Below are 18,254 nucleotides of genomic sequence, written 5' to 3' on the forward strand. Positions count from 1 at the left end.
GCATTATAGCTGATGTACGCTGTCGGGCAAATATTTCACCTCAGCTTACAGCGAAGACCCTGAAAACAGAATTGTACCAAGGTTCAGGCTCAAGAGGGCTCTTCAGCTTCTTCAAAACTATTTACACAGGCTTTACAACGCTGCCTTGTAACACGAGATCCAGGTAACCAATGCTGCCAAAATACATGCGATGACTGCATGGAAGATGCAACTCCACCTTTTCAAATAGGAGTGTTTTGTCACAGCCCTCAGTGACAATGGTTTCTTCTTCCTTCCTTGGGATTTGTGACACTGCCACAGTCTGTACAAGCAGCTGCTTCAGTTTCACCAGACTTGGAATCAAAGCTGGAGAAGCCATCTTGGCTTTCCCTCACAGGACAACTGTAATAAGGCTCTTTCTCATCACGTTACCTGCGGTGTTCTTTCTCCTTAAAAATGGTACCTCAGTTGGTCACAAAACCAAAATTTCTAGGCCACTCAAAGCAAATGGATAAGATTTAGGCCTATTTTATTCCCTAAGGCAACATTCCTTTCCCCAATTTAAAACTAATCCAGTATTCATAACATGAACTTTGCACTTGTGGAGTAGTTGTTTATATAAATATATATAATACATTTTTTAATATATAAACCCCACAAAGCAATATGCAGTTATTACCTATGTAATTACACAGTAGGAGGCTGGCTGTTCTGGTTTTTACAAAATACTAGAACTTCAAAAAAGTTCAATAGCTGATGAAAAGGGTTTCTCAGATAGATTAAAAATTTAAAAAAACAATTTTACTACTTAAAACAGTACAGTATAAACTGGAGAATCTAAGTACTGACCTAAGACAGATCAAAGGAGCTACAGAAATGAATGTGCCTGTGATCAGGCCAAACTCCGGGAACACATACACTAGATATTCCTGAGCCAAACAGTTACAATGTCTGAAGCAAGTGAATTTAGTCTGCTCCTTCCACTCTCCTCTCTTCAAAACCACCTGTCAGCCAACCTGAAACAATAATGAAGGGAATAAACACCTGAAAATATTAACTGGACTCCTTTAAGCATTACAGACCCTTTGTGGGACTTAAGCCATTATCTGTTAATCCTTTTCCTCATGTTTCTTCAGCTCCTAGTTCTACTTAACATGCTGTCATCTGTTCACACAAAATAGGAATTTTTTTAGGAGCTCTCAATTCAGCACAGATCATTAAATCTTTACTTCAAAGCCAGGGGTTTTGCTTGATAACAGAAAATACTCAAAGCATTTACAAGAACAATTTACAACATCATGGTATTTCAGGCACGTTTGCTGGGTGTCTGGAAAGAACTCCCAACTATCTGAGCAGTGGTGACCTGCCTAACCTAACCCATTCTGGTAGGGTAACCACACGCACAAGCCATCTGCTGAGCTCAATGAATTTCACAAGAGGTCAGCTAGTGCAGGTACTTCTTTAGGGCGCAGTATCTACTACGTGTATAAATATCTCATAAGGTTTAAACTTTACCTTTTAAACCTTTACCTCAGTAAGGTTCAAGGAGGAATAGTGCCACCCATACAACCATGGGAAACGTTATGGGGTTAGTGGGTAGTCCAGCTCACGTTGCATACCGAGGGACTCTCGTGAAGTAATTTCCAACTGCGTACACGCAGCGAAGGGACTGCGGTAAAAGCCACCGTGCACCGGCTGCCCCGAGCTGCTCCTTGCTACACAGTTCCTGGGCAGAACGGTGCCAGCTGGCAGAGTCTGAAAGCATCCCACCAGGGTGGTGAATCCAGTGAGGTCTGTACCTGGCAGAACATGGATTAGGGATTCAGGCAGCTGTAACAGGGTCTCTGGTGGCCACGTCCCTTCGGCATTTAATGAAGACAGATGAGCAGAACGAAGAAGCCACGTCTATGAGTCTACTTGCACAGCAGTTGCACTGCCCCATTCAAGGGACTTTACTTAAGACTTAAGCTCTCAGAACAAACCTTAGAAAAATCAATGGGACACATTTTTTGGGTCAGTATTAGGTGTTGGTCTTTTAACACTCTCCCCCTATGAAGTGTGTGGGATTGGTTATGTCCCAGACTTTCAATGATAATGGTGGCATAAATAGCATACTTGCTTTTATCACAATGCTGCCTTAGAGGCCCAAGTTCAGAGATGCGCAAGAAAAGAGAGTTGAAATTTCCTGCTAAAAATGTGTTCTCAAAATACATACTCCTATTTACTTAAAAATCAGAGATGCTGCATCTAGAAAGGAAAGCCTCTCTAGTTTTTTGGTCTTTGTACGTTGCATTACTATCATCAACACCTTTAAAAATAAAATTCTGATGACACCCAGTAAAGAATCCATGCCAATCTTTCCCACTGCACACAAACATTTTATATTGGAGAGGAGCTAATTTCCTTGTTTAAAAATAACCTTTAATTGTGACCAGCAGCAACACTGACGCATAGCCTAAGACACAAGTGCAAAGCAGAAACAGTTTTTAATTATAAATCCCACTGTTAAAAAACAAACAAAGCCCCCCTCCCCCCCCATATCTGAGTCATATATTTACCAGTACCTGACATGAGGAGCTAGGAATTTCAGAGGAAGGATTAGATGGGTAGCCACTGTGATTTTCCAAGTGATTCTTTCTGCAGGAAGCTCTTGTGACAGTAAACTAAGCTGGTGACACAGACTTCCTTACAGCTGTTGCCACTCAATGCACACCCAACCATGGAGTAGTCAGTCTTGAAATAAAAGCTCTGTCTAGCAAGTAGCCAATGCACAGGAACCCATGGACAGAGCACACGATAACCCTTACGACAGAGTTTGAAGTGGCCGAGGCCCCAGCAAACATTTCTGCCACAGAAGTGTTTGTTTTACCTGTGAGCAAGCTGCAGTACAATGAAGACATTAAGGGTACAGCTTGCTAGTAGACACCACTATACTGATCTGCACACATGAAAGAATCTGCTACTCTGTAAACGCAAGGCTGCTATTTTATTAAAAGGCCATGGAAATAGTTTGGGTTTAGGAGTTGAGATTAGGGTGTACAGCAGCTACACATGTGGAAAACTGATTTTTTCTCCCCTGTGTGGTAAAGAGGAGAAGTCACGAAACAAGCGTTGAGCTAGAAATAAATCATTTATTTTAAAACAATACAGATTAATAAATAGATTAGTTATCAGAAAACTTAATAAATAGCCTTTTATAATTTACACAAGGCAAATACAACATGCCTATAACTATTTCTTAAAAAGCAAAGAGAGTAAGCTTGACTTGTAAGCCATTAACAAATCTATATATACATTATTTGGAAGCTAATAAAATAAACCATTTTTATGTAATCTGTAGTAACTATATTGCAATAGCATTGAAGCAACCAAACCTGACACTGTATGTTTGTTGCCATCCACCTTTTCCCCATATCCCATTAGAGCTATTTTTTACATTCCAGGAAAAAAAAAAATAGTAAGTAAAAAAAATAAAAAAAGAAAGCAAAAGTTCCACAGTTGAAAAAAGGATTTAACTTCAAAATACCCTTTTGTGTAATATTTTCCACTCTGTAGAGCAACTGTCGCGGGAACACAACAAAAACAATTAAAAAATTAATTGCAGCTTTAAAAAAAGATTTCTTAATCCACAGCATCTCAACACCGCTGTCTGAAACATCTGGTCAGTAGTAATAACAACTGTGGACATCTTTGGTGCCTAACACGGTTCTCACTAAAATTCTGCCTCACTTCAGCAGCACCAAAGAGTTATTACAAAGACTCTGTAAAGAAAAGGTGACAGGTAATAGATAAACATTGGATAACATTGGATTTAACAGCGAAACTTCAGCAGTTACACTATCTCAAGACACCCGGGATGAATCCTTGATGGTTTATATTTACGAAACAAGGTGAGGGGGGTACAACGTGCAAACAACGGCCCGTTTTAAGCACCCCATATTTACTAACCCCGAATCTGTCTTCAAGTACAAACCCTCTATTTTTAAATAATAAGGAAAGCTAAACCTCAGATTCTAGTATTTCAGCAAATAAAATCCAGTGTTTTCATTTTTCAGTGCTAGTTACTTCAGAAAAATACCTATGTCCAATATAAACTGAGATTATTAATAGGAATATTAATTCACTCACTTGTCAAACCGTGATATGACAGGTTCTTACTGATGTTAGTTGCAGCTCACTAATAAATAAGCTCTATTTACACATACAGAATCCTGGAAAGTCAATACAGCAGATAACTTGCTTAGGTATTTTTCTTTTGTACTTAAGTATTGAAGGTGTAACAAATGTGGTTTTTTGGTTGTATCAAAAAAGGTTTCTATTCTTCTACTGCACATTTGAGGGATTTTTTTGTTTGACACCTAATAAGGATTGTGACTGACATGTAAATCCTCCATACACTGAAGGGATAATGATCAGAGAGCTATCTTGAAGTGAGTACCAAGTAAATGTATTTGATAATAGAAGCCATACATACAGAAAAAAACGCCTTTCATGTGGATTCTAATTTAATTCAAATGCATCCCACCACTGTAATGAGTCCACTTCTTATATGTGCAGCCTCTCTCACTTCTACTTTGGAATCAGAACTGAAGTCATCTGGCTCGCAGCTCTCGCCGGATGTAATGCAAAGAGAACGTGAAAGGGGCAGGCCTGTGACGGACACCTTTGGACACTCAGGAGACAGCTACGCACATTTGCTCCCTGAGATGACGGAACTCAGATATCTGTCTTATTCAATGTGCTTACTTGTCGAAGGGGTGGAGAAAAAAAGAAAAAAGAGGGAATAGCTAAAATTCAATTTCCACAGTGCCCCCTTTTAAATCAGAAAAGCAAAGGGACTAAAAAAAGGTAGGACACCTAAAATGAGGAGAGCGAGGGATGTAGGGGTGGGGGTGGGTGATAGAGTCATATCAACAGTGACAACAAAAAATGCTAATACGCTTCTAAAGTTAGAACTTAACCAGATCCAGGTGCAGCAGAACTCGGAAGAACACTGCTACGTGCTGAACAACGTAGCAAAATTAAAGTTTTCCGTTACTTAGCATTCACGGTGTAAAAGGCTGCAGATGTGCAAGGCCATGAGAATTTCTTGCAGCTCATGTGCTGGCTTTTGACACCTCTGTTTTAAACAGCAAGGTTAGCTAGACATCTCTAGAAAGCCCATCACAGATGAGGAGCAGCTGGGGAGGAGAGAAGCAGCCTATGCAGACATCGACCGGCTGTGAGGATGGTCAGAGGACCACGGAACACAGCCCTGACTTTGCTCTTACTCTGCACAGTGAGCGCTTATCAAGGAAACCTCTGTGTGTGATGCAGAAAGTGCCAAGGTTGAGACAGGGCAGTCAAGTTATTTTGGATCTGATATTTAATGACAATTTGCATGTGCGTCTAACATACTAGGATAGGCACTTTCTAAATAAACAGGCATGAATTTTAAACCGATTTTAAACAAATATGGTCAAAGGAGGACTAAGATGAGACCACAGAAATTTCCGTTCTAACCTAAAGATTTTTACTGAAGTCTTCAGAGGTTAACGGCTAGTACGAACCCAATGTGCAACTCATGAGCTCTGAATTTGAATTTTGACTGCTTCAGAAAACAACAAACATTGTTTTTAAAAGGAGGTCACCACAGGCCTCATAACCTATGTACAGTTCAGGTTTTGATCAGAAAAAGGGAATTAATAGGACAAAACATAACTGTCTGCTGACAACCAAGACACCATCTACTAGTCAGTAATGGACAGACATTGGGTTTAACCAGCTTTCATAGTCCAATTCCCCTCATCTACGATTCTCGAACTTTCTAGAAACCCTACAGAATATGTGAAAACCCATGAAGATGACCTTTTCTCTGCTAGCACTATTTTATTTCACCAAGATACCCAGTTTCCATGCTGGCCTACAACAACGTACATTGCTGTCAACTCAGGGCACACCCTCCCTCCCCCCGCGTCTGGAGTTATAAAACAAGCTTCCAACAACATAGCGGGGCTCTTGCTCCCTCAGAATAGTCCCTTCAGAATACTAAATTTTTAGGATTCACTGCTCACAGTTATTGCTTATAACATTCCTTTTCAGTGAAAATAGAGGCTAAGTTTTAAGGTAACATTAATTCAGGTCAAGAAAAAATATCACGGGAGCGGACAGTATTACTGCCCATTACTGTCTGCATTGCTCTCCGCCAGCCGCAAAGCTACATTCATGTTTTCTTGGTAAAGCGTCACAAACTTTTTCAGTCGCCGTCTCGTAATCACATTGAGGTTTTTTTTCTGTTGGTTTCTAGAGACGTTCTGAACTAGAGACGCTGAGTTCCACTGTACCCTTCCATTTTTGTACTTAAATGGGAACCAGCATTTTGAAGCTTTCCTTACAAGTCTTTGACTTGTGATGTCCTAACTACCAAATGAAAATTAACACGAAAACCTACTTACAGGAAAAGATACAACATGAAAAAAAAAAGAAATAAACAGGTTTTTTTCAATATTCTCTAAATGGTTTAAGCTGAACAGTTCAGAATCGTTCCAAACATAGCTTAAGCCATTTGTATTCCTTGTAAAAACATTACTGCTGAACTGTTCACACAGGTCTGTAAATTACCGGCTCTGAATGTATATCCCTGTTGGTTATCCGAAACTCAACACTCGGAATGCCTATACTCTTTTAGCCTTTAACCTCCTTTTCTGACGTGACAAGATTATCAGCCCATCTTTTTTGGAGCTGTGAGAAACCTCATGCTTTCTCAAATTTATTTGGGTTTTTTTGTGGTCCCTACTTATTAGCTACTTCACAAAATGGTTTTCTGTATTTAGCCACTTACCTAAAATACAGGTATGCTGGACTGCTTTACAAAGCATCCTCCCCGAGATTACCTCTTCCCATTAGGACTATGGGTTTTTCAGAAGCTGTCAAGGCAACTAAGGGTTTCAGCTCAGGTTTGTAAATGCTTTCAAAAATGTGTGGCTCCTTCTGAATGCTTTAGATGTTTAGAATTTGAACACAGTCCAATGTTACAGACAGTGAAATAGAATTATTAAACAACTATAGGCCATCTGAAACAAATACATTCACATTTATGCAGTATTTTTTGGATTACAAAGGCACTGAAATAGTTCTGATTTGCTTACAAATAAGCCACCATACAGGCAACGAGTCTGTGCATCATTTCCACATCCTTCACAGTCTTTGTCTGCTCCCAATTAAAAACTCTCAGATGAATGCGGTATGTCTTAACGCACATAAGTTACAAATAAAAACGCATACCTGGACACTACCATCAGCTGCTAAGTAATTAGTGAAAGATTTTTAAGGGTCCACTGTTCTGAATAAAGAATTCAATTTAAAACTCCCCGGTGCCTTCACCGCGTGGCAGACCAAGCTGCCGAGACAGTCACTAAAAAGGACAAATCTGCGGTCCATGGTTCAAACAACATTCGTCTCAGAATTCACAGCCTTGACGGTGAGCACATTGCTATATCGAGAATAACAAACTGTTCCACTCACTTCCCCCCCCCTCCCCCCACCATATTCCTAGGTATACATCACTCATGAAAGGTGTCAGATTGAGTGCATTAGAAACTGATGTTCTCTGCCCCCAGAAGCCGCAATACAAGCTTTCACGCACGCTCTATCAGAACATCCCTAGATCTTTTCTGATGGATTACCTTTTACAGTAAGGAAGTACATCGGTCTCTATGCTGACTCAATCAGTGGTTCCAATTAAGGTCATTTATTGTGTTGACTGGGGATCATGGACAACTCTTCCTTTGAAACTGGATGGAGGCCTCCAATTCATTCACGTAGGCCACCAAATAGTCAGAAGGTAACTACCAACCTGAATCACATTGGAATCAGTGACCTAGAAATGAAAGGCTCTGCATCCTTCCCTGAGCCATCCAGTTTCCCCTCAAAAAATATTTTAATCTGTCTTCATGTTAGGTTTATTTAAATCCCCGATATTGAAGTTGAATTCCTTGAAGACTTGTATAAGAACAATACCAATAGATACTGTGGTGAATCCACAAGCCATTCCCAAGAAATCTACCACTCCCACATTACTCCATTCCCTGAAAAGGATGGCTGAAGCCAGCAGGACTAGGGTGGTAAACACAACGTAGTAGATGGCACCAAACACAGAGGAGTCGAAACATTCCAGTGCCTTATTGATGTATCTGAACTGAATGATAATGCTACATCCTAATACTGCCAGAAGTACCAGACAGAGGTACAGAGCCCTTTGACTCGAGGGGTTATTGTGAAAGATATCTTGAGCAGCCAGCCCAATGCCTTTTGTACTGGGAACAGTGAAACTGCCCAACAGAGAGCAAATACTGATGTAAACCATAATATTAGTAGGTCCATGAGCTGGAGCGATCCAGAAGATAAGCAGGAGCAGCATTAGCAGCACGATGCAGAGATAGCCCACGAAAACTGGAAAACAAAAAGAAAACAAGATAAGAAGAAGGTGAGAACTCCTGGTCTTTTAAAGATTTCAGCAGGCAAATCATGTCATATCAGCGAGCTTCAGGTATACACCCCGACTCAGGTGTGCTACTGAACAGAGATCCAAATCACTGGCTTTGAGAGATCTTGTGGGCATCTGCAACTGATGATGTTCTCATCAGTTCTTTGGGTGAAACAAATCATCATGCAGTAAAATACACACTCTTGCACATTTGAACTGGATTTAAGAAGGCTTTTTCCTTTCATTTTCATTCTCATTTCCATCAGGATTATACTCCTTAAAGCCCCCTGTGACAGGCAGCAGTGGTAACACCTCATTCATAGCCAGTTCAATAAAGCATGGTGTGTGGATCCAGCAAAGAGCTTAAACATAAAGTCAGATCCCATTAAGGCAAGTAGGGAGAGCTGGAAATGCTGAGAGGCCATATCACTTACATTACAGCATCATCACACAGATCAGACTGGTGAAAACCATTTCATGCTTTACAGTTTTAAAGAAAAATATTTCCAATTCATCTTGGTCAGACTGAAATGGTAAATTTAGACGAGGGTATTTCTTTCCTTTTCTTTGATTGCAAATTTTTGGCATAGCTGATGTTATTAGGTTTGAATTTCTGTCACCTAAAGCAATGAAAGGAAATAAGAGCAGCTGGGAATGTAGCTCTTATGCAAGAAAAATAAAAGTGGGTCCGGCATGTTTTAGCACTAGTACGTGTCCTCCAGGAGCTAACGGGGCTTTACATTTTCTGTAAGAACAGGCATTTCAGCCTATGTCTCAATGGCGTGTTCCTACACACTATTATTGTGCAAAGAAATCTGCATGGAACATCACTGGTATCCAGTATAAACTTTTAATAAAAAAAACACAGACGCAGAATTAAAGAACAAAAGACAATCAGTATTTTTTGTTTGGGTGGGGGGGGGTGTTGGTTTTGGTTGTTTTTGGGGGTTTTTTTAAGAATTTAAGTTGACATCCTAGAACTATACCTTTCACCTCTAAGTAGCAAGATACACTTTTTCATAATTTTAGAAAATTACAAGGTCAAATAGCCATTGTTCTGAGGTTGCTGGGTGGTATAACACTTTCAAAAGTATCCACGTTTTCCTTTCTGCACACATGTATCCATAAATCTGAGGAGTTCCAAGCACAGCGAGGCATAGTTTCCCTACCCAAAAGCTGTACTGGTTTGCCTCTGTCACGTCATGGTTTCTTCAGAAGCCAATTTTCCCACCTGGTGGAAGCAGTAAGCCTCTCCCCCCGCGTGCTCTTGATCAATCTCACACAATCGTTATGAGTTAATCAAAGAACAAAGTACCTGGATTTGTAAGCTTCTCCTCAAGCTCAGCCTGAGTCGTTACACTCTCGGACTTTGGGGAATGGATGATGAGAACAACAGACCCGGCGCAGCTCAGCAAACATCCCAGCTTGCCAAGAATGTTCAGTTTTTCTTTCAGTAAGTAAGAAGCTAAAATGGACCTTTCACAAAGAGAAAGAAAATCAAAAGTTTGATTACATGCTGTTAATAATGCTCGAAAAGTGATGTGCCACTTGCATTTCCCTCTTAAAGGACTAATTCTTATAGGAAAAGGAATAGTTGGTAGATCCTCAAAATGCATTTCTGACTTATCTTAGGAAAGATCATCCACCCTCAGTCTTACTCAACCCTTGATGTCTCATCTCAGGAAAAAAACCCCAAAACCCACCCCAAAAACCAGCACCACATCACCCCCTCCCAAAAAACCATACACCCAAACCAGACATCTGGAATCCCTGAGGCAGACATCTACCTGTCGACACTTTGGTGAGCTGTCACTAAGCCCCATTTATAGGTGCTACACCTTCACAAGACGAAAGTGACCTCTGGTGACAGAGATCACAGGCCTCAGCTCAGACACACTGATGACCAAAATACACAAAATCATGTGGCCTGGGATAAAATAATAGGTGGTAAGTAGACCACCATCGGTGTGTTTCATAGTGTGTAAAACTGAAGGCAGCCGTGAAGTCCATATAAAGCCATCTACACTCTGAAGTAGATGGCCAGTTCTTGTGGTTTAGCCCCAGATGGCAACTAAGCACCCCACAGCCACTCACTCACCCCTCCCTTCCCCAGGTGGGATGTGGGAGGAAATAAAAAAAAAAAACAACAAAACTCGTGGGTTGAGATAAAACCAGTTTAATAGGACAGCAAAAGGAGAGGAGATAATAACACTAATAAAGGAATATACCAAACCAAGCGATGCACAACGCAATTGCTCATCACCCACCGAATGATAGCCCATGCCCGAGCAGTGTTTCCCCCCAGACAACACCCCTTAGCTTATATACTGAGCATGGTGCCTTACGGCGTGAGATGTCCCTTTGCTCAGGTTGGTCACTGTCCTGGCTGTGTGCCCTCCCAGCCTCTTGTAGAGAAGAAGCTGGGAACGCAGGGGCAGTGTGAGAAACTGGAAACGCCCTTGGCTTAATATAAGCATTACCTGGCAAGAACTAAAACATCAGCGTTATCAACATTCTTCTCAGCACAAATCCAGAACATAGCCTCATAGTAGCTACTGTGAAGAAAATTAACTCTATTCCAGCCAAAACCGGCACACCGGTGCAGTCCGATCCATGATTCAGCAGCCAACAGTAGGCAACAGAAAAATCTCAAGGCAATGCACAGCCTTGTTTTCAAATAATCGTACTTTTTCACTGCAGCAGTTTCACAACTGTATTGTAGCTATTCACAAAGCATTTAGTTGCATATTAAAATCCTTTTAGGAACACTCACTGTTTTGTTCCCTACCCTTACGTGAACAAAACATTGAAGAAGCTGGGGCCTGCATATGCAAAGGACTCCCTCGCTTGGGGAAACGGGGTCAAATCCCATTAAATGAAAATCAGCATCAATGAACACGTGAGCTGTGGCTAGCAGGGGAGAGAAAGAATGTGAGACAAAAAGAAAGAAAGATCTACACAGTAAGGGAACTGTGAATAAGAGAATAGGCAGAAGAGTCCAGAATAACCCCAGTGAATGGGGAGGGGAGGGAAAAAGGATATTTATCTGTTCCAGGTCACAGTGATAGTTAAAGCCAAAGCTACTCAGGAACCCTTTCTTCATCACTGTCTTCTCCTCTGCCCCACCACTTTGCCAGGGAAAACAGAAATAGGTGACATTATAACACATCATTAAGAGTCATAAGCCTGGCATCTTCTCCGCAGACCTCCAGTGATCACTGAGTCTATCCGACATTTTGTTAAACAGTAACAACATGCAGATAAGAACAAGAAAAGCAAACTCTCACCCAAATGGAACGCCAAGAGCTCCCAAGGGCGTCACTAGCACAGTTGGGACCGCAGTGTAGGCCAAGAAATTCCCTATTTGACCCAGAGCCACTGTCAAGAGAACCAGAAATAAACCTTTAAATCCCTTTCTAAAAAGGAGCAATGAAAACTTACCCAATACTGTTTGGGAAAGACTGACCTAACAGGAAAACAGATGTTACAGATTTGCTTACTCTGTCAATTTTGCACTTAAACAAAATGGCTGGAATTTTTCTATATTTTTAAATAGTTTTTTTTTTTCATCTAGGATTTATATTTGCAACACAAGAAGATCCAAGAGGGCACAATAAATAATCCTATTTGCAGTTGAATATAAATTCTAATTAAATAAATTGAATTAGAAAAACTCATTGATTACACTCAAATATCTTATTACACTCAAACATTTATGTGGGGAGGGCTAAAATGATATATAACCCATTTTTTCAGCTTTAGAACGTGCACACAGGTAACACAAATGCACTTGGTTATAGTTCTTTAGGGCAGTGTTACTTTGGGGTGGTGAGGGAGGGGGTGTGGAAAATAAGGGCAGTACTGAGGCATTTAATAATGAAATACTAAGCACCTGCATAAAGGCTTTTCAACATACGGTAGACCGCATCAAATTTTCACAACACTGTATAGCATGAAGAGTAATTCCTGACCACCGTAAAGAGAACAGACCCCCGGCAAGTTGCAGTAACAGCCTTCTTTCCCCCAATAAAAACAAGTTCCAAGATGCACCACGCTATTGCACATCACAGCCGTGATAAACAGTTCATGCGTTCTAGTTTTCAGTTCAAAAAGAAAAGCTGGGTGGTTTTGCAAGTGCTGGCAAGTTTATAATGACGCTTGCATAGTTACAGGGTCTGTGGTAACTGGCAAGAACCCTGAGATTGAACACAGATTACATACGGCTCAAATTTCCAGTTGATTTTAAGAGCTATTATCAGCATAAAAAACCATTTCAGGAATCCAAGCTGTCTTCCTGCTCAGGCTGGCATTGTCCTCGACTATCAGATATCATTACCATCATTGCGTTCCTTACACCTGCAAAGCCCTGTGCAAACATTAATTAATTTACCAAATTAGCTCACATTATCGGTAGAGCTGAAGACCTGCGTAACCTACAGGAAACACGAAGGAGACAAACAAACTTACAAAACTGCAGAGTGCAGCAAAATTACACTAATCCAATTCACTGAGGCTTTCTCTACGTGCAGGGGCGAGCCAGAGTAGGTAATGAGCAGCGTTTCTAGAGCACAGGAGTCAGTGATGGTCTCCCTACCCCTAGGAACAGAGTAACTCGGCTACCAGCCTCGGGCTTGTTTTTCAGCAGACGTATGTGGCAACTTTGGCATTATCTTCAAGGCATCCAAAGGCATGGAGGACGGGACACAGCTAGCCCACTGTGTTTCTGCAGATTACATATGCTTCCTAGTGACTCCTGTTGTGGTTTTTGGAGGTCAGGTGCCTCAAACTTTCTCTTAGAAGAACCCTAACAGATAGCACTGACACCGATCCATAAATTAAGTCTCTGAAGCTTCTGTCAAACTGCACATAGTGTAACTCAACTGAACTTACCAGAAGTGTTCAGTATCACCATGGAGTAATAGTAACAATCTCTTACCTCCACGAACAGACCAGGACTAATTAAGACCGGTGAAAAAAAGAATCTCAGTAATTGCTACCATCTACCCAATGATGAGGCATTTTGCTGCCAATCTATCCTATCCTCTCTGGATAGACATTCTCCTACAGATACATCAGTGCTGGAAGTCAAGACATGGCTTCAGTTCTTGAAGACACACCAAGATTTAAGTACTAAAGAAGTACCAGTATCCCAAAAGTTACTGCAACACAAAACTTCATGTGCACTGATGCGTCTACATTAGCAAGGCGACCAGGAGTAGATCTGTGACAGCAAAGGATGTCTGCCGTACTCATGTCAGGGGTTTTATTTCAGACTAACTTCAGCCTGCTCCCATGGACTGAAAGTCTGTTTGCAGCTGGTGTGTGCTAGGCATGTTCCTACAGTGCCTCTTCCAGCCTAGTTTCACCTTAAAGCCCAGTTCAGGGGCTCCAACACTGCTCCACAAGATGAAAGAAAGCCTGATCCATGGAGACAAACAGGAGGTTCGCTTCACAACTGCATTCCCCATCTGCAATAAAACACTGACATAGATGTATCCACTATAAAACTCAGCCACATCTATGCTGCTGTCAAAACCTGCACCAAAACTAATTAATTAGACAATTAATTAGTTTAATGCTCATTGAAATACCTGTTCACATGCTGCAACCACTCTTTTGACTTTTAAAAAAATCCCTTAGCAGAATCTGTTGCCCTTTCTTTGAAGTCTTCAGTTATCCAGCGGATCCCGAGGCCCCAAAATGGTTAGGCAGTGTTATGCTGCATCAGCATGCCAACACAGAAATGCTTGTTCACCATCTGAACAAATATTGTGAAAACAAGTTGATAGAGTTTATGTGGGTTTTGTTAGTCATCCAAATTCCCTGCTTGAGAAAATTATGTCAGCTGTTATAATTTCACTCAGACAACTGGGGATGTTGCTAATGCCCCAAACGTCACCTTTCTCTGCATCCCGATGGTGCCTACCTGGCTCTCAGTATTGCTGTTTGTGACTCTCTTGCAGTTCAATCTATAATATCCTTAGGCAATTCTTCCCTTGGTTCCTTTGTAAACTTACTGAGGCTTTCTCTTGAAACACTTGCACCTAGCTACGGGACAAAAGCCAGCTGATACCATTCCCTTCAGGTATTTTGTCTTCACTCAATTCAGTCATCTCTTTTAAGCATGAAATTGTTTTCTCTGATCCATCAAGATAAACTCCTGTAATAAAAACTCTCTCATTTTGACTCCTTCTGCTTAGAGATTCAAGATGGGAGCCTCATGAGCCATAAACAACAGTGATTAACGCACAGATTTACTGCTGCTTAGGCAGTAGTGATCCTGGCAGAGGAGGAAGCTGACAAAGAACTACTTAAACTCGGGTTAAATTAGCTGAGAACTTTCCTCTGAAGCTCTGTTGGCTCCTACCCTTGCTGTGAACTTTGTCCTTCAAGGGATCTATCAGTTTCCATTCCTTCTGCATAGCCTGAAGACAACAAAAAGAGAGACGTACCTTGTTGCCATGAAATAAGGGGCACAACTGGACTCATACCGTTCTCAGAAACAGCATTAGAACACTTCCAAATAACTCACAGAAGGCTGGGTTAGGCTCTAAAAGCGGGGTATGCTTTTAGGCTTGTGGGTAGAACTAAGGCTAACCTGAGAGAGGAGAAAGCTAGCTGCTCCCTGTGCTCTGGATTCACATCAGGGAGTGAACTTCGCCTGAGCAGAACTTAGAAAGATTCTAGGGGTAAAATTACACTGATCTCATATCAGCACCACACAAGGCTTCACCTCAAAACTGAAACTGTACCTGTCAAACTAGAAACCATAAAAGGATTATATTTTTGTTTTAATCGAGGCTGGCTAAGTGCTTTCTGATCTAAAAAAAATAACGTGCTCAATGAGCCCTTTGTTGCAAAGCGATAATTTCTTGCCCAGCTTCGACCTGCGTTAGAAATTGAGGGGACCAGTGCAATCCAGAGACACAAAACATGCAGGAACCCAGAGTCAGAGCAGCACATGGCTGCTAACGGCTGCAAGTACCAAACGGTTTGGAAATCTGGGAACATGCCTGGCTTGGGATTGTCCCAGCTCTTCGCTTTCTCAAACACCATCAGACACACAAGCCAGAGTGAGAGTTCACTACAGATGGGATATTTCTGAGGGATGGGAATTTCGTGACAAGCGAGCGTGAGATTCAAGATTAGAACCCAGATTTACCGATGTCTCGTTTCACCATTTAACCGCAACTTCTCCCTCCAAAAAAGACCCAAACCTTTTAAGGTACTTACTTGCAATCGTGCCAGACCACCATACTATATCTGTTAAGTACGAAGTACCTGGAAGAGGAAGTATAGTAAGATATATTAGAAAAATATGAAATTGTAGTGTTGGAACTAGGCAACAGAGTAATTTTCAACAGTCTCAGTTATTAAGGACCTCCAAAGCATCACCAAATGCTTCTGAGGGTGACATTTAAACACCGGGAGTAGAACCACTACTAGGAGAACGGGGAACCTATGGAAACAAAACATGTTTTGGATCAATTAGTTTGCTAATATAACCTGAGTGAAATAGTATCAGAGCAAAGGTAGCAGAGAAATTCTTTTGGCACGCTGTTTTGGCAGCACTGTAGCAGGGAACGATCCTCCTGCATTTGAACATCAGAAAATGCTGCTGCTGAAGCCTCTGAATTCCTGATGTACTGTCATGTTTCAAAAAAAGGAGTAAAATCTCCGGATTGTGCCTTAGTGCCTCCCAAGCTCAAGGATGATTATTTTGTTGTCAGATTATAGGTTCTTGCCTCGGGATGCGCCAGGGGAGTCTGTGCACCACACTTTAAGTTTTGCTTCTGTAGAACATCCAGGCTAAAGACCACATACTAAACAGAAGCCTGGCCTCCACTGAACGCAACCTTGGCACCACGTCACGCTCTTACGTTCTGCTCCTTTTTCTAGCAATTCAGCTCCGCTTCTATTTGGAAAGATGCTCTCTCAAGAGCTGGTGGAGCAATAGGCAATATTGTACCTACTCTGAAATCCCAAGTGAAAGGAAAAGCACAGTGATCTATAACTCTGGAGAAGTATGAAATATTAAGCACTTGGAAATCACACTATATAGTTGAAATGAGATGGAAAATGACTAATGAAAATGGCCAGCTTTAGAGTGGGTGTGATCATTTTTTAGACTTTTGTTACTGCATATAAAATAAAAACACTGTTGGGGGCACAAATTACAGAAAATATTGACTCAAGTAAGATAAGTTTGCAAAATATTTGTCACCCGCTGCTGTTTCTAACTAAGCAAGGATTACTAATTGCATTGATAATACAGAGAAGACAGAAAAGACCTGAAGTGCCTGCTTGTTAATTATACAACACCTACTGAAGCCGGTGGGAAAAAAGCCATCATCCGACACCGACGGTCTCGGGCTCACAGCTCCGGCTGTGAGATTCAAGGCAGAACGGCTCTGCTTCACAACACCAAAAAGAGAGAAACCCAGGGGATTTGCCTGGATGTCTCCACACTGAGCACTGCAAGAGGAAATGCTGCGAATCGTTCAGCAAGACACACAAACACCAGTAATATCTTCAGAACAGGGTGTTTTGCAGCTGCTGGCGCTGGGACGGCAGGCACACACACATCGGCTGCTTATCCCAGTGCTCCACTGAAAGCTCTGCAGGAGTAACCAGACCCAACTATACTGCAAAATGAAAACTTCCCCAACTGCCTTGGGATGGAAAGTCATTCCTTTTTCTCGCCTTTACTCATCGTTTCCCTTAAAAAAAACCAAAATTGTATTTATGATGCAAACACAATTTCTCTGTGGACAATATAAATGGATTGCAGACATCTTGGAGGGAAAGGGGGACTAAGCTCACAAAACAACAGTTTGTCTGAGGCCCTTAACCCTAAGGTCATCGCAGAAACAGCCAATAAACTTGTTGGATCAAGCTGCCAGCTGGTAGTGACAATTGCGACCTTGCTCTGCTCCACGGCTTTCACCCTGAACAGGGCACATGCAGCAGGCGCCGGGAACGCATTGCTGCTCTAACACTAACCATCTCAAATACGTGTGTGTGTGCATAGATATTTACATGCACACACACACACACTCACAGAGAAAATATCTAGCACGCCCTGGTCACCAAAAAGGATTTTTCATAAGAAAGAGTTCCTGTAACCTACAGACACATTCTCACATGCACACAGACACCATCACCTAAAAAATAAATGGCTATTGATCACAGAAATACAATCAAAAGGCCTCAATGCAACCTGTGTTTACAACTTTCACCTCCCAGAGAGGCATGATTTTTAGTACAAACAAATACATTGCATTTTCCTATTATTCAAAGCATAAAGTATGGAACCAACCAATGCCATTCAGAGGCTGCATGCTTTGGGGAGCTCAGAATAAAACAGAAAAGCTTTTCGTACTCTGTGAATTTACAGCTTCGTTTTGGCTAAACTGCCTGGATAGCGCAGCCAGTTCCGGAATACGCTGGCGTCAGGAAGCGATACAGAGGTACAAGATTTCGATATGAAAAATGAAAGCGAGCAGTGATTTCATGCCACCAGCTGCCCGTCCTCTACAAACGGAAATCCCCACGTGACTGATGTAACTCGCGGTGTGTGTCCCTGGGAAGGGCTGGAATAAACAAGTGACAAGCTGGGCTGGTGCTGCTCACGGCAAGAAACTCTGAGCCGGGGAAACGGGTGAAGTCCCACGAGCACGTGAGAATACCGCAGGGGAGACCCACAGACGCAGGCACACGCGAGTCCCTGGCGCCGTACGATGACCAGGCCATCTCGGGAAGCTGTTGCTGATGACTACGCTATCAACATCCATCCCCCCCACCCCCCGCT

General features: G+C 41.8%; 1 protein-coding gene across 1 annotated transcript; it reads right to left on the reverse strand.

The window, feature by feature from the left end:
- Window positions 1-7,897: 7,897 nt before the first annotated feature.
- Window positions 7,898-18,196, reverse strand: NIPA1 (non imprinted in Prader-Willi/Angelman syndrome 1). The gene is made up of 6 exons (XM_010147919.1): window positions 18,077-18,196; window positions 16,770-16,854; window positions 15,677-15,724; window positions 11,731-11,821; window positions 9,759-9,919; window positions 7,898-8,409 (listed from the first exon to the last, which is right to left on the reverse strand). The coding sequence occupies exons 1-6, from the start codon at window positions 18,194-18,196 to the stop codon at window positions 7,898-7,900; spliced, it is 1,017 nt and encodes a 338-aa protein (XP_010146221.1).
- Between the last annotated feature and the right edge of the window lie 58 nt (window positions 18,197-18,254).

The sequence above is a fragment of the Eurypyga helias genome, unplaced genomic scaffold (genome assembly GCF_000690775.1).
Source record: "Eurypyga helias isolate BGI_N326 unplaced genomic scaffold, ASM69077v1 scaffold43142, whole genome shotgun sequence".
NCBI classification, from domain to species: domain Eukaryota; kingdom Metazoa; phylum Chordata; class Aves; order Eurypygiformes; family Eurypygidae; genus Eurypyga; species Eurypyga helias.